This window comes from Eschrichtius robustus, chromosome 5 (assembly GCF_028021215.1).
Source record: "Eschrichtius robustus isolate mEscRob2 chromosome 5, mEscRob2.pri, whole genome shotgun sequence".
NCBI lineage: Eukaryota > Metazoa > Chordata > Mammalia > Artiodactyla > Eschrichtiidae > Eschrichtius > Eschrichtius robustus.
Window position 1 is genome coordinate 56944396 of NC_090828.1, and position 12681 is coordinate 56957076.

The window sequence follows — 12681 nt, forward strand, 5'->3', positions numbered from 1 at the left end:
GTCAGGATATGCTGCTGTTACTACAGGCACCTTGGCCCTTCCTGCTGGTGTTGGGTGACCGCGGCTCAACCACAGTTGGGGTTGGAAGAATATTTAAGGTGGAAAAGGGCTGGCTAGAGACCCATTTGCAGCAGATGCTTTACATGTTTTGCATTCGTGGCAATGACAAATGTAGCTAAATGCACCTGGTTGTAGCTGTCTGCTGCGATCTAAAGCCTGTTTGAGTGAAAAAGAATAACTCCCTCTGTTATTTATTGTTGGAAGCAGAGTTTACCTTGCTGTCTTTAACCTCAGCAGAAATCAGCAATGCCAGCTTGAGAGCAAACTGATGAGTTCTACGCAATGGAGCAAAGAGTCGTTGGCTGGAGTCTTGTAAATCAACAGAAGAAGACCAGTGACCAAATAGATTCGTATTTATTTTCCTGGAGTTACCCCCTTCTTTGACTCTCAGGTAATCTCATTCTATAAAAATGTTAATGCTGGTCCGAATATGAAGGGTGATTTTCCCCCCACAGCTCTGTCAAACATATCTTCCCAATAATTAAATGTGCATCCTTGGGCTCTAAGAGCAGTCTTGTTGAACAAAGCAACCGCAAATCCAACTAACCTTTGAAGAATGAGGGTGTCAGAGTATAAGCAGATGTTTTAATTTGCACAATGCTGAGATTTTTTGGATGCCAAATGTTCCTGAAATAGTTATTGTATCTCAACAGAGGAAGAAAGACACACTCAGAAATAACCTACAAACCTCTCAGTTACAGCGACATTTTCTCATTCAGCAGAAGTGATGTCAGAAGTGTTATTAAGAAAGCTATATATTAATCAGCATCTAACGAGAAAGTAAGATAATTCTATGATTATAATATATAAGAAGAATAAAACAAGAGGGCATAGCAAAATTTTAAATGCACACACACATACACACAGTCTCTATAAAGTCCATAGCCAGGTTAGAAACAGATTTAAAAGAAAACACTCATGCTATCCCTTGTGTATGCATTAAAGATTTCTAAAATGATTTAGGGGATGTATGCTATTTTTAAAAAAAGGAGGATACATACTCTAGCCATGAAATTATAGCATCGTGTTGTCTAGCTAGTTGAACTTGCATTGCTTTGGGGAAATGTTAGCACACGTTTTTCACAAGTGGATGAGTGCAGGAAAGATTTATATTACACATAAAGAAAAATGTCCTGACTTTCAGAAGAGTTGTGAGAAGTCCAAATAGTTTACCCAAGAAGGCTGTGGAATTTACCTCCTGGAGATTTTTAGCAGCAGACAGGAGACCCATATGTTTGGGTTTATTTCAGCCTAGTTTGAAATGAATAGAATGGGCTCATCAAGAGTTTCCCAGTCTTTCTCATTTTGTCACATGCCTAGGAACAGGCTACAGTCCAGCTGCCATCCACCAAGCCAGGCCTCTATACAGCCTTCCCCTGAAGCCATCTTCCCTCAGTTCCTAGTCATCGCTTACCAGACCCTCCTGATAGAAAATGTTAAGCTAAAGAATTCTCATGTGGTGTTGGTGGGTTGGGGAAGAGGGGACTGTAAATTGGTGCAGTCTCCATGGTGGATAGTTTTTCAAAATCCACCAAAATTAAAGTGTATATCTCTCTGTTCCTACAATTACATTTCCAGGACTTTATCTTACAGAGCTAGTCACACGTTTCAAAAGGACCTACGAATTAGTGATTTACCGCAGCAGTGTTTGTAATAGCAAATAATGGGGAACAACTTAAATATCCATCAAAAGAAGACTGATTAAATAAGTTAAGGCACATATGTGTTAAAAGAAAGAGGCAGCTCTATATGTCCCTGTAAAAAGGATCTCAAAGATACTAATAAATGAAAAGATTAGAATATCATGTATAATATGCTCCTGTTGGTTTTAAGAAGTAGAAAAGAGACTTTTCACAGTATAAAAAATAACTTTTGAACTCTTATACCTTTTGGATTTGCATTGTATACTTATTAAAATTAAATAAACCAAAATAAATGACTAGGGAAATAAGAAAACCTTTTTTCCAAGCTAAAATCCCCCAAATAAAGTAGGAGATTTATTCTGTGTCATTTCTGTTCTCCCTCCATCTTTGTCAGGAAGCCCCTAGTATAAGGTGGCATCCAGTGAGGACAGGCCTGTTTGACTCTGGTTTTCTCTTCTCCTTCCTGCAGCTTTAAATTTCAGAAGAGAGAGAAGAGGAAGAAGGTGGCAGAGCCTGGTGAGAGGACACTAGAGAACATGTCCTTGCTTCACAATTTGGTTGCCATATAAACATGAATTGAGTAGAGCTTCCTGAGGTTGCACAGAGGGCTAAACTTCTGCTAGGACCATGGGAAAAGGCTAGAGGGGCCAATGGCCAAGAGATGACCACTTCCGTAGAGGAAACACTCTGACCAGGCCCCACTAGGCACAAGGTGAGTATTCAGCCCAACCGTTGGGGTTCCCTTTATTAAGGTCTGTGTCGATAAAGCCCGGTAGAAATGTAACTCAGCAACATTAATTCTGGAAAGTCTCAGCTAGAACTCTCCGAAAATTATTTGAAAACACAGTTGTGGAATCACTTGAAGGAAGAATCAAGCATCTGTACTTAACACTACAGTTGAGTGCAGCAGTTGGAATATGGTAGTTAACAGGTATGGGCCTACCTCTGAGAGATGAGAGATGAAAGTGTGCAACCATTCTAGGCTGTTTCATCATAAGGGATATATATCCACCTCACTGAATTAATACGAAGGCTCTTTGTTATAATCTAATCAAGAGTCTGCCACAGTGCTGAGCACAGAGACTGGATCAAAAGACCATGGCCAGTGGGTTCTCTGCCAAAATACTTGCCACCTCAGCCACTCTGACTCTTTCCCAGCCGGCTCCTTCATGGATGAGGCAGAGACCCTCTAGTGGGGTCACGAGAGAGACCCTAATCCCATGGCGGACACTAGGCTGGTAAGTCAGCGATACTTCTCAACCAAATCTAAAAAGTCAAGACACCAGTCCACAAAAGGCCAGAATCACTGTGCAGGCAACTGTTTAACATGGTAGAGATAATATTCCTCCGCCTAAAAATATCATACTTAAAAGAAAGGAGGCCTCAGTTCCAGGCTCCTACTCTTGAGGTTTTTATTTAAAGAATACCCCATCCTTACTTGCAGCTGAGAGGCTGAAGATTAAAAATTAGCCACTGTATAGTAGCTGAGCAGTAACAATTTTTCATAAAGGTTTTTACTACACATTTGGGATTATAATTTCAATATTATGCAAATGCATTTTATGGATCTGTAATACGGAATGTGTACTGGCGTTAATGTGCATTAGCGGGTGAGCACAGAAAGGCTCCAAATGAGCCATTTTGGTGTCTGCTTTCAACGTGTATTATGAACAATAAGTAAAATGTTCTGGTTTAGAACAAATAATATAAAATCTGAATTCCTCTTGATATTCATCAGTGATGAACAGCCCTATGCAACTCCCAAGGAATTCTTCCATTAGACACGATTAAAAACTGGCTCTTAACCAATATATTCCTGTTTATGGCTTCTCTTCTTGGATGTGATGTGAAAGTAAAATAGATACGTTTAATAGGGAAAGGGGTAGTTTCCCCCTGTTGATCAGAATCAGGCATTAATCAGATGCGTGCGTTAGGAAGGGCGTGACCCCTTACATGTCAAGGTAGTGGCCCAGGCTACTTCTGTTTTTAGAGGTTCTAAGTATTACGAAGTGAAGAAACATCTAAACAGGGTTACAAAGCTTGTGGCATATATTTTCAATTAATAAACAGATTTCATGCCTTTACCACAAAATATTTCAGACAAGATAACTGTTGTTCTAAACGTATTTAAATAACATGTAAATAATATTCCTTAATAGTTGTTGCAAGCCTTGTGATCCAACATGGGGACCCAGGTTGAATTTTGTCTGACGTGTGTTTTCTTTAACTCTGTCAGTGTGTCTTTGTGGGTGGTTACAGATTAGAAAAGATGTTCAAAGACTAACTGAAGGCTCTTCCTGAATGCAGAGGCCTGAGCCAAACTGCTCTCCAGGCTTCTCTGAGATAAAGCTTAAAAAATGTTTCTTTCCTTTTTAATTTCTTTAATATTTCCACATTCTAATCTTGCATGATGGCAAAGAAAGCAAGACTCAGCAATGTCACATGTACTGAAGGTGGTAGCTGAGTATATTCAACAAGTAATGCAAAATTTCTATTTGCATTGACTTATTTAGGACCTTGGGGTCTATTGATCTTTTCTCTTCCATGTGTGTTTAACACCTGCCTCATTCTTTGGCAGTCTGGAGGAAGACAAGGTTGCACTGTCTAATAATTATAGGCTGGGCATTCAGTTGAGTAAGAGTAATGTAAAAATCTCTCTCAAACAGGCATCCTTAACTTAAGGTATTTCAAAATGCCACAGATTCCATGACTTATATTCAAAATGGTAATAAAAATATCCATGCATTGAGTTCTTACTGTGTTAAGTGTTTTATATGCATTGTCTCAATTAAGTCACAAAGTAATCTCCCAAAGTAGGTTTTACAATCCCTATGAAATGGCTGAAGAATCTGGAGTTTAAAAAGATCAGGTAATTTGTACAGTCACACAGCTGTGTAGGCCTGTCTAATTTTGCAACCCAAATTCTTGATCACTGTATAGCCCTGGGTCTACTATTAATATGGTGGCCAGTAGTCTTGGCTTCCTTTACCATGTAAATTACAGCAGTGGTGTTTGGTCCTTCAATCCGACACGGACACTACAATTAATATTAAAGTCTGATTCAATTTCAACCGGTCATTACATCACTGTTGTCTACCTTGCTGCAGTTGCTAACTGCTTTCCATTTCCCCCTGACATTTCTCCATTCTAGATAAAAGTCCGTGGAAGGAAAGATGGATACAGCAAGAAGGTCTGTCCAAGAACTTAGTAAATATGTGCTGAACAAATAATTCAGATTTTTAAGTTCTCCAATCAAATTCAACAAAAAGTCTTTGACTACCTGCAGAGTGTAAGCTATGATTTCTGTTCCTGAGTCGTTAAAATTTCAAAAATCCCAAATGAAAGCCTATTAGTAGTAAGGCAGCCCTTCCAAGTATTAATTTACAATCAGTTTTGAAAGGAGCTGAGTATATTGTGTCCAAATTTGAAAATGAGCTATGGGCTATATGCCAATAAGCAGATAAGGCTCCTACCCCAACAGGTAAAATATGAGATGCTGAATAATAAAGCCTGAAGTACAGTAGAGCAGGCCTGAGAAAACAAGTAGCACATCCTCTTGAAATATTCCCAGCACCATTTGCTGAGCCTTTTCTGGGCACTAGCCCTCTCTTAATCGTCACAGCACCCTGTAACGTAAATAATATTGTCTTCATTTTGCAGATGAGGAAATTGAGGCTCAGGTAAAGTAAACCATCTAACATCACATTGTTAATAAGTTGTTGAATGAGGATTTAATTCCTGGTCTGCTTGATCTCAGAGAACATGAGAGAGAAGCAAAGAGAAGATAATGATTTTTTTTTTAATAGTCACTATCCTCTTTTTTAATTGTGGTGTAATATACATAACATAAAATTTACCATTTTAACCAGTTTTGAGTATACAATTCAGTGGCATTAAATACTTCACAATGTTGTACAACCATCATCACTATTTCCAGAACTTTCTCATCATGACAAACAGAAACTCTGTGCCCATTAAACAACCTGAACTGGGTTTTAAAGGAGGAGTGGGAAAGAAAATGTAGTGGGTCAGAATAGCATTGCAGACACAGGGAACACACAGCGTGTTATGTGTGTAGGAACTACAAGCAGTTGATTGCCGGTTTTTGTTTTAAATAGGCCCTTTCTCCAGTGCTGTGTGGAGGTTGGATTTGAAGAGGAGAAAGCTGGGAGCAAGAGACCAGTAGAGCTGTTGCCGTGGTACAGGTGAGCTATGATGGCGTAAACCTGGTGGTGTTAGTAGCCATGAAGAGAGGGTAGAATCAGTCAACTCATACAAATAACATCAATCTTTAGTGACTGACTGAATAGATGGGATGGAGGAGGAGGAGGATTTTTAATAGTCACATAGATAATGATTTTTAAAGAATGAATCTCACTGTTCTGAAACCCTGTAGCAAGTTTTGCCTGTACTGTGGTCCTTATCAAATTCTGCTTTGTTATTTCTGATCTTCTTTTGTTTTTAATTAATTAATTAATTAATTTATTTATTTATTTTTGGCTGTGTTGGGTCTTCGTTTCTGTGCGAGGGCTTTCTCTAGTTGTGGCAAGCGGGGGCCACTCTTCATCGCGGTGCGCGGGCCTCTCACTATCGCGGCCTCTCTTGTTGCGGAGCACAGGCTCCAGTCGCGCAGGCTCAGTAGTTGTGGCTCACGGGCCTAGTTGCTCCGTGGCATGTGGGATCTTCCCAGACCAGGGCTCAAACCCATGTCCCCTGCATTGGCAGGCAGATTCTCACCCACTGAGCCACCAGGGAAGCCCTGATCTTCTTATATCACCCTTACTTAATTATAAGCTACTCTATTTGGGAGAGGGGAGCATGTGCAGACCATTTGTTACATTCTTCATAGGCCTTGTTAAGTGCCTGAGGCAAAGTAGATATTCAATAGGTATTTCATTTATTCCTCATATATTTACTGGGTGTTTACTCTGTGGCCAAGTCCAGTAAAGAGGACAAGCCATGCCCTCCAGGAGCTTCCAGCCCAGCGGAGAAGGCGGTTAAAGAAGCAAGGCTCTCACCTGGGTGTGGATGTGCTCTAATAGGGGAAGCAGGGGCAGACGTCTAGCTGGAGGGCTCAGCAAAGGTTTCCCAGAGATGTCATCTGAACCCACTTCTGCAGCGTAAGAGCCAGGCAGAGTAGGGAGGACATCACAAGCAGAGGGAACAAACAGCGATGTGCAAAGGCCCCCCCAGTCAGAGATAAGCATGTGGATGGCCTGTTCCAAGAATTCCAAGTCATCTGGAGCTTACTGTTCACATGTAGGGTGAGGGGGCTGCTGTGGGAGGGGAAGGCAGGGGCAGAGGGGGACCAGCAGGAGGGGTGGTGTAGAGGTTCAGAAGGACCAAGTGCCCCACGCTAAAGCGCTTGTTCTTTATCCTGGCCATTCTGGGGACGGTTTTTAGCAGGGGAGAAGCAAGACAGGCATACAGTTTAGCAAGATGAGCAGCTAGATTGTGGAGAACAGAAAGGAAGGGGATAAGACTGGAGGCAGGAAGGGAAACCAAGGAAGTGATGAGTAAGGCCGGGGAGAGGGAGGATCTTGCCTTCTGGAGAAGAGAAGGCCATTTTGTATGTAATTTGGAAGGACACACACATATTTTATCGTTATTCTTAGAGCCCCCCACATCTGTTTTCTCTCTTCATTAATTTGTGGGAGCCACCTGGACTAAAATACTGAAGGAATCTTCATTTTGACTATCCTTGTGTTTAGGCATCACAGTTTAGTTCTCAGAGATTTAATTAGAGCTGCATTGAGGCGCTTTTTATCTTAACAATCTCTCTGTGGGCAGAAGTAACAGAATAACAGGAATCAATATAAACAACCTAAGTGGAATACCTCGGAAAGAAAGAAATATTATTTTTGCTGATGCGCAAGTTTTATTTTGAAAAATCATGAAGATCTCCATTAGGAAATCATTCTTCCTTGGCATTGTGTTGCATGCTCAACAAATAGAAGGTAAATATGCTAAAATTGGTGTCTTTTTCATGAAAATAGCGCATAACTATAAAGCTCTTTGTTTTCACCCAACTGCTGAAAACATTTGTGTGGGCAATTTCAGTAAACATTTGGAGAATTGGAAGTGCTCTCTCCTACACATATGGTTCTTTATGAAGAGGTAATTTTTATCTATGTTCTACTCAATTGAATATTTATAAGTCTGTTTGGCCTCAAAGGTGCCTGATCTCCCCCCAAAATACAATCGCCCTGTACAGCTAAAGTGAGATTTATTCAGTTACCCTTTAAGAACTTTGTGAGTTATTTTCATTTTCTCCCCATGAATTTATTCCCAGTACAATCCTAAATTTGTCTAATTTGCTGTGTTATTGCAATTAGTCAACTCTCCCTTACTTACACAAATAATAGCCTTATAAGTTTGAGGCTGTAAATCACCCATCCATTAAAAATGCCATTTCCTTGTACTGCAAATTCGATTCATTTAGAAGAGAAAAAACCATGGCATGGAACAGAATTATGCAATGTCATGGACACATTAACACTTGGATCAAAATTTTACATTGTGTCAGCCAGTAAACAGTATAAATGGTCCAGATTTGCAATAAATAATTGTCTATTAATACTCTGGCATGCTGTAGCAAATTACAGTCGCACGTCAGTAAACACAGCTGTAGGTAGGCTCCAGGGCCGAAGGAAGCAAGTGCCACAATTGGTTTGAGTGGAAAGAGCCTGTCGTTCAGGGATGCAGGGCCGCATTTCTCCAGCAACTGGGAGCATGGCTGTGGGTTAAAGGCCCCTTTTTGTAAACGCAGGAGGAAGACCCACTGGGCCCTTACTGTAGCTGGAACATGGGACACCGGGACGCAGCCCCTTGCCGTAAAACCTACAGGAAGCGTAGATGCTGAACTCAGCAAGGGCATCCTTCATGTTTTCTAAAGGTGAAAGGGATGGCAGCACATTATATTAACTAGAAAACTCTTCCTGGCGCACGGGACCGACCTGGACGGGAAATAGGCTTATGGCTGGAACAGCCACAATATTGGGTGTTGATTATGGAGCCACTAAGGGACCGCCCCGAAGCCAGGCTCTCCCCAGAGTCTGCCTTATGTGTAGCCAGATTTAGGCCCTCCTTCCATCTCTCCCCTCCAGAAGCTTCCTCATTAGCCAATTGAAGAAACTAAAATTAATACCATTTTCATTGTTTGGCTTAAGGCTTTTAAGCCCTGACAAAATGCAAACAAGGTGTCAGGAATGGCTGGTAAATGGATATATTCACATTCATTAACATCTTGGCCTGCAGCAGATTATCAAGTAACCAAAATCAGTGTACTGAGTAGGATGAGCTGGAACTCAGGACAGGTAACCTTTCCTATGGGTGAGGGGAGAATGAAGTGTTGCCCAGAAGATATCATGAGGGCACAGGTCGTGACAGGGTGCAGGGAGCACACAGAAGGGATCAGGGAAAGATTCAGAAAAGTGGCTAACATTTGTATAGTTTATCTGTGAGAGAAAGCACTGCCACTACTATTATCATCCCCATTTCCCAGATGAGAAAACGGAGACCCAGAGATGTTACAGAACCTGCTCATCAAGTGTATCCAGCCAGTGTGACTATTTATACAGAAGAATCAGGTATCTCCAAAAACTAATTTATCTTAGTCCATAATTTAGTCCAAGGCTTTCTAGGAATAATAGAATTTACTGATCTTAAGGCCATGTGGTTCAATTAATTGAAATTGTGTCCCTTAGCAAATACCAAAGTTTTATGGAATTCTCTGTAATACAGATTCGAGGGACTTCCTTGGTGGTCCAGTGGTTAAGACTTTGCCTTCCAGTGCAGTGGGTGCGGGTTCGATCCCTGGTCGGGGAGCTAAGATCCCACATGCCTCAGGGTCCAAAAACCAAAACAGAAAACAGAAGCAATAGTGTAACAAATTCAGTAAAGACTTTAAAAATGGTCCACATCAAAAAAAAATCTTAAACAAAAAAAATAAAGATTCTAGATTGAATTCAAAACGTTAAGTTTATTTCTTTTTCCTACTACTGTCCTATTCAGTGTCACTCAGCTCATAAAGAAAAAAAGGTTCTCTATTTGCCTCCAAATTTAGTATTCATTTTATCTACATCTGTACATTTAAAATACATAGAAAAGTTAAAGCAGCTTTATAAGTCATATTTTAACAAAAATATCGATATCTTAAAAAGCTGGCCATCTAGAGAAATATGATTTTTCTTGATTGAATTGGATACTATTTTCATCAAAATTATAAGAAAAATTTATTGAGCACTTATTAAGTATAGGGTATTGTCCCAGATTTTAGATGATTGCCTAATTTTGCTTTTCATGTCTTCTGAAAGCAGAGCTTAATTTGGAGTTACTTCTCAAGAATGGGGAGCAGCTGTGACTGATTTATTTAAATACTTCAGAACATTTGAAAATTGTTTTTCTAATTCACCGGAGAATTATTAAATCCTTGTGATTGTATACCCTCTTGAGCAGTATTAGTTTCTTAGTCATGTTTGGACAACTGCTGTGGTCTCATAGCTGTGACTTTGCCAGCAATAGCTACTTATTCTTGAGTACCACTAGGCTAATCCCCATATAGGTCATTTTTATGACATCATTCTCCTACTCAAAACTTTCAGTGGTTCCTCACATTCTTCCAAACAAACTCTCGAGCTTGCATTCAAGGACTCTGTCATTTGGGTACTGCCTACCGTTCAGTACACATTTCCTATTGCTTCCTTTTGCAAACCCTCCACGGCTGCCACATCCTCTGACCCCCAGGATGCTGCACCCTCCATCCAGCATCTTCCATTCCATCAGCCTCCAGCGTCTCTACCATTCTCTTCAGACCCCCTCCCATGCACTCCCCACATCTTCTTTGAAATCTTTTTTTGACTATCTAAGCTCCTTTCCTCTCTAAAATCCACAATTTAACATTTACCACAGAAGATGAAAAGTTTTAGAATGGGCAGGGACATGACTGGGGCCATTTATTAGCCTTTTACACAGCTCCTCTCAATCTTGATTCAGTGGAATTGTACTGGATTAAAGATGAGAAGGCCTGACTCTACCATCTTCTCCACAGCTGACCTTGGGCCAGCCATATGAGCTCTATGAGACTCAGTTACCACATCTGTGAAATGGGATACCTCGCCTACCTGCTCCACAAGTTTGTTTTGAACATCAAATGTGATCATTCATAAGAAAGTGATTCATAAATTCTAAAGCACTAAGTGCTGTTACCATGTCAGATGTCCCTGTACACAGCACAGCCCTCCTGTCTCCCCCACCCCATCCATGAGGACTTAGCAAATACTCTAAAAAAGATGTTTCACAATTCAAGGGTATATCTCTCTGTATTTAAGAGAATTTGACAGATTGTTCATTGTATCCCCCTCAGATGGCTTTTTGGGTTGTGGAAATTTCTGCCACCTCCTTCTACCATATTGGAACTGGCAGGATTTCTGGAATCATCAGGTTCCACCTGGTGCTTGGAGGTATGACCTAAATCTTTAGCTGTCTTTCTCCCATAGAAAATGGTAAACAAATCCTTGTTGGCAAAATGAATGAATATTTATTTCTTATCTTTCAATGAGAATATAATAACTTTTGGTTATTTATATTTACACTTCCAAGCACATCTGCTCATGTTATTTCAACCACATTCCTCAAATACAACTTTCTTCAGTGCTAACTGCTCCAAACATCTAAATATCGGCATAGGTACAGAAACCGTTGACTATTAGTACTTTTCACATTTCATTGCTGAATGTATGCTTTAGACAAACTTAAAAAGATGATCTGTCTGATCGAGAGGCCCCTTGGTCCTCGAAATGTTCTCAGCTTTTAGCGTTGAAGCAACAATAATGATTTGCTTCATTTGTGCACTACACACCAATGACACAAGCTAATTGCGTATCTACTATGAAATAATGTCTATTATTACATGCATAACTACACATTAACTCCATTGGAAACACTGGTAATTACACAGTATGTTACGTTAATGCACCTGTGTTATCATTGGATTGCCATATCATTAATTCAAGTGACCTCTATAAATCTGTTTCCACCATCATTTCCTCATTCTGGGCCTCTTTACTGCACTTTACAGACTGTTAGGAAAACAATCAATTAATCACTTGAACTATACAGTTAAAACTATTTTTAGAAAAGAGAATCTGAAGTGTGATCTATTGCATTTTTTGTTTGTTTTTCATCACTTCTTCTTTGCTCGATATATGCAAACAACTTTAGATAGAGCTACATTCCATTTCCTTTTGTGTGAAATTAGAACTGTTTTCACTTTGGAGAGAATTACAACAAGTTTTTGATTAAAAAAAAATTTAAACCTGTCTGGTTCACAAACAGAATCACAGCCTAAACAGGTCTAAGTTCACGCTAAAAAATGTCGATCAAATGTTCACACCAACACATTTAACAAAGGCAAGTTCACATTTGCTGCTAAAACCTGAGTTGACTCCCAGTCAATTTGCATATCTATCTGGTTACACCAAACTGGACTTTTCTACTATCAATATGGTCCGGACCATCCCCTCTCCTTACAAGTCCCTCATTCAACTGCAAAGCGACTCCAGCCCAAAAGATGAAAACCCCATCAGCATTTTCATAGTTAACGACAGGGCTACAAAACAGAAAGTAACAGCAGGAATCTGAAGCCAGTGCTTTTATTGGACTAACTAACGATATAAATAAAATGGTCCCTGACTGAGCTTCAGAGAATCACTGTCTCTTTATCAGGCCATAGAAAACAGATCCAGGAGGGCAATAAATACGGCACATAACAGAGTGGAATTAAATGATTAGGCCTGAATTAACACCCTGTTTCTGAGCCTCACTTAGTGTTCCATGGCCCCAATGAAACACTGCAATTCACAAACGCTCAAGGCCCATTTAATTTTTATTTCAAGCTAGTTCAGAAGAAGGGATTACCTATAACTCCCCCCATTCCATTGTATAACTCTTGAAGTAACAACACTGATCCTGTCTAGTT

At 40.1% G+C, this 12681-nt stretch overlaps 1 protein-coding gene and 1 long non-coding RNA gene across 2 annotated transcripts in view; both read left to right on the forward strand.

Moving 5' to 3' along the window:
* The first annotated feature begins 292 nt into the window (after positions 1-292).
* Positions 293-5959, forward strand: LOC137764848 (uncharacterized). The gene is made up of 4 exons (XR_011074073.1): positions 293-451; positions 2173-2415; positions 4855-4992; positions 5822-5959. It is a non-coding gene; the product is annotated as an uncharacterized lncRNA (long non-coding RNA).
* A 1637-nt stretch (positions 5960-7596) lies between these two features.
* The window catches only part of LOC137764628 (uncharacterized), a 106475-nt gene continuing 101390 nt past the window's right edge, over positions 7597-12681 (forward strand). Inside the window, exons 1-3 of the mRNA XM_068543682.1 lie at positions 7597-7660; positions 9208-9292; positions 11068-11164. Of these exons, the coding sequence (XP_068399783.1) occupies positions 7597-7660; positions 9208-9292; positions 11068-11164 (246 nt within the window). The remainder of the gene's footprint in view (positions 7661-9207; positions 9293-11067; positions 11165-12681) is intronic.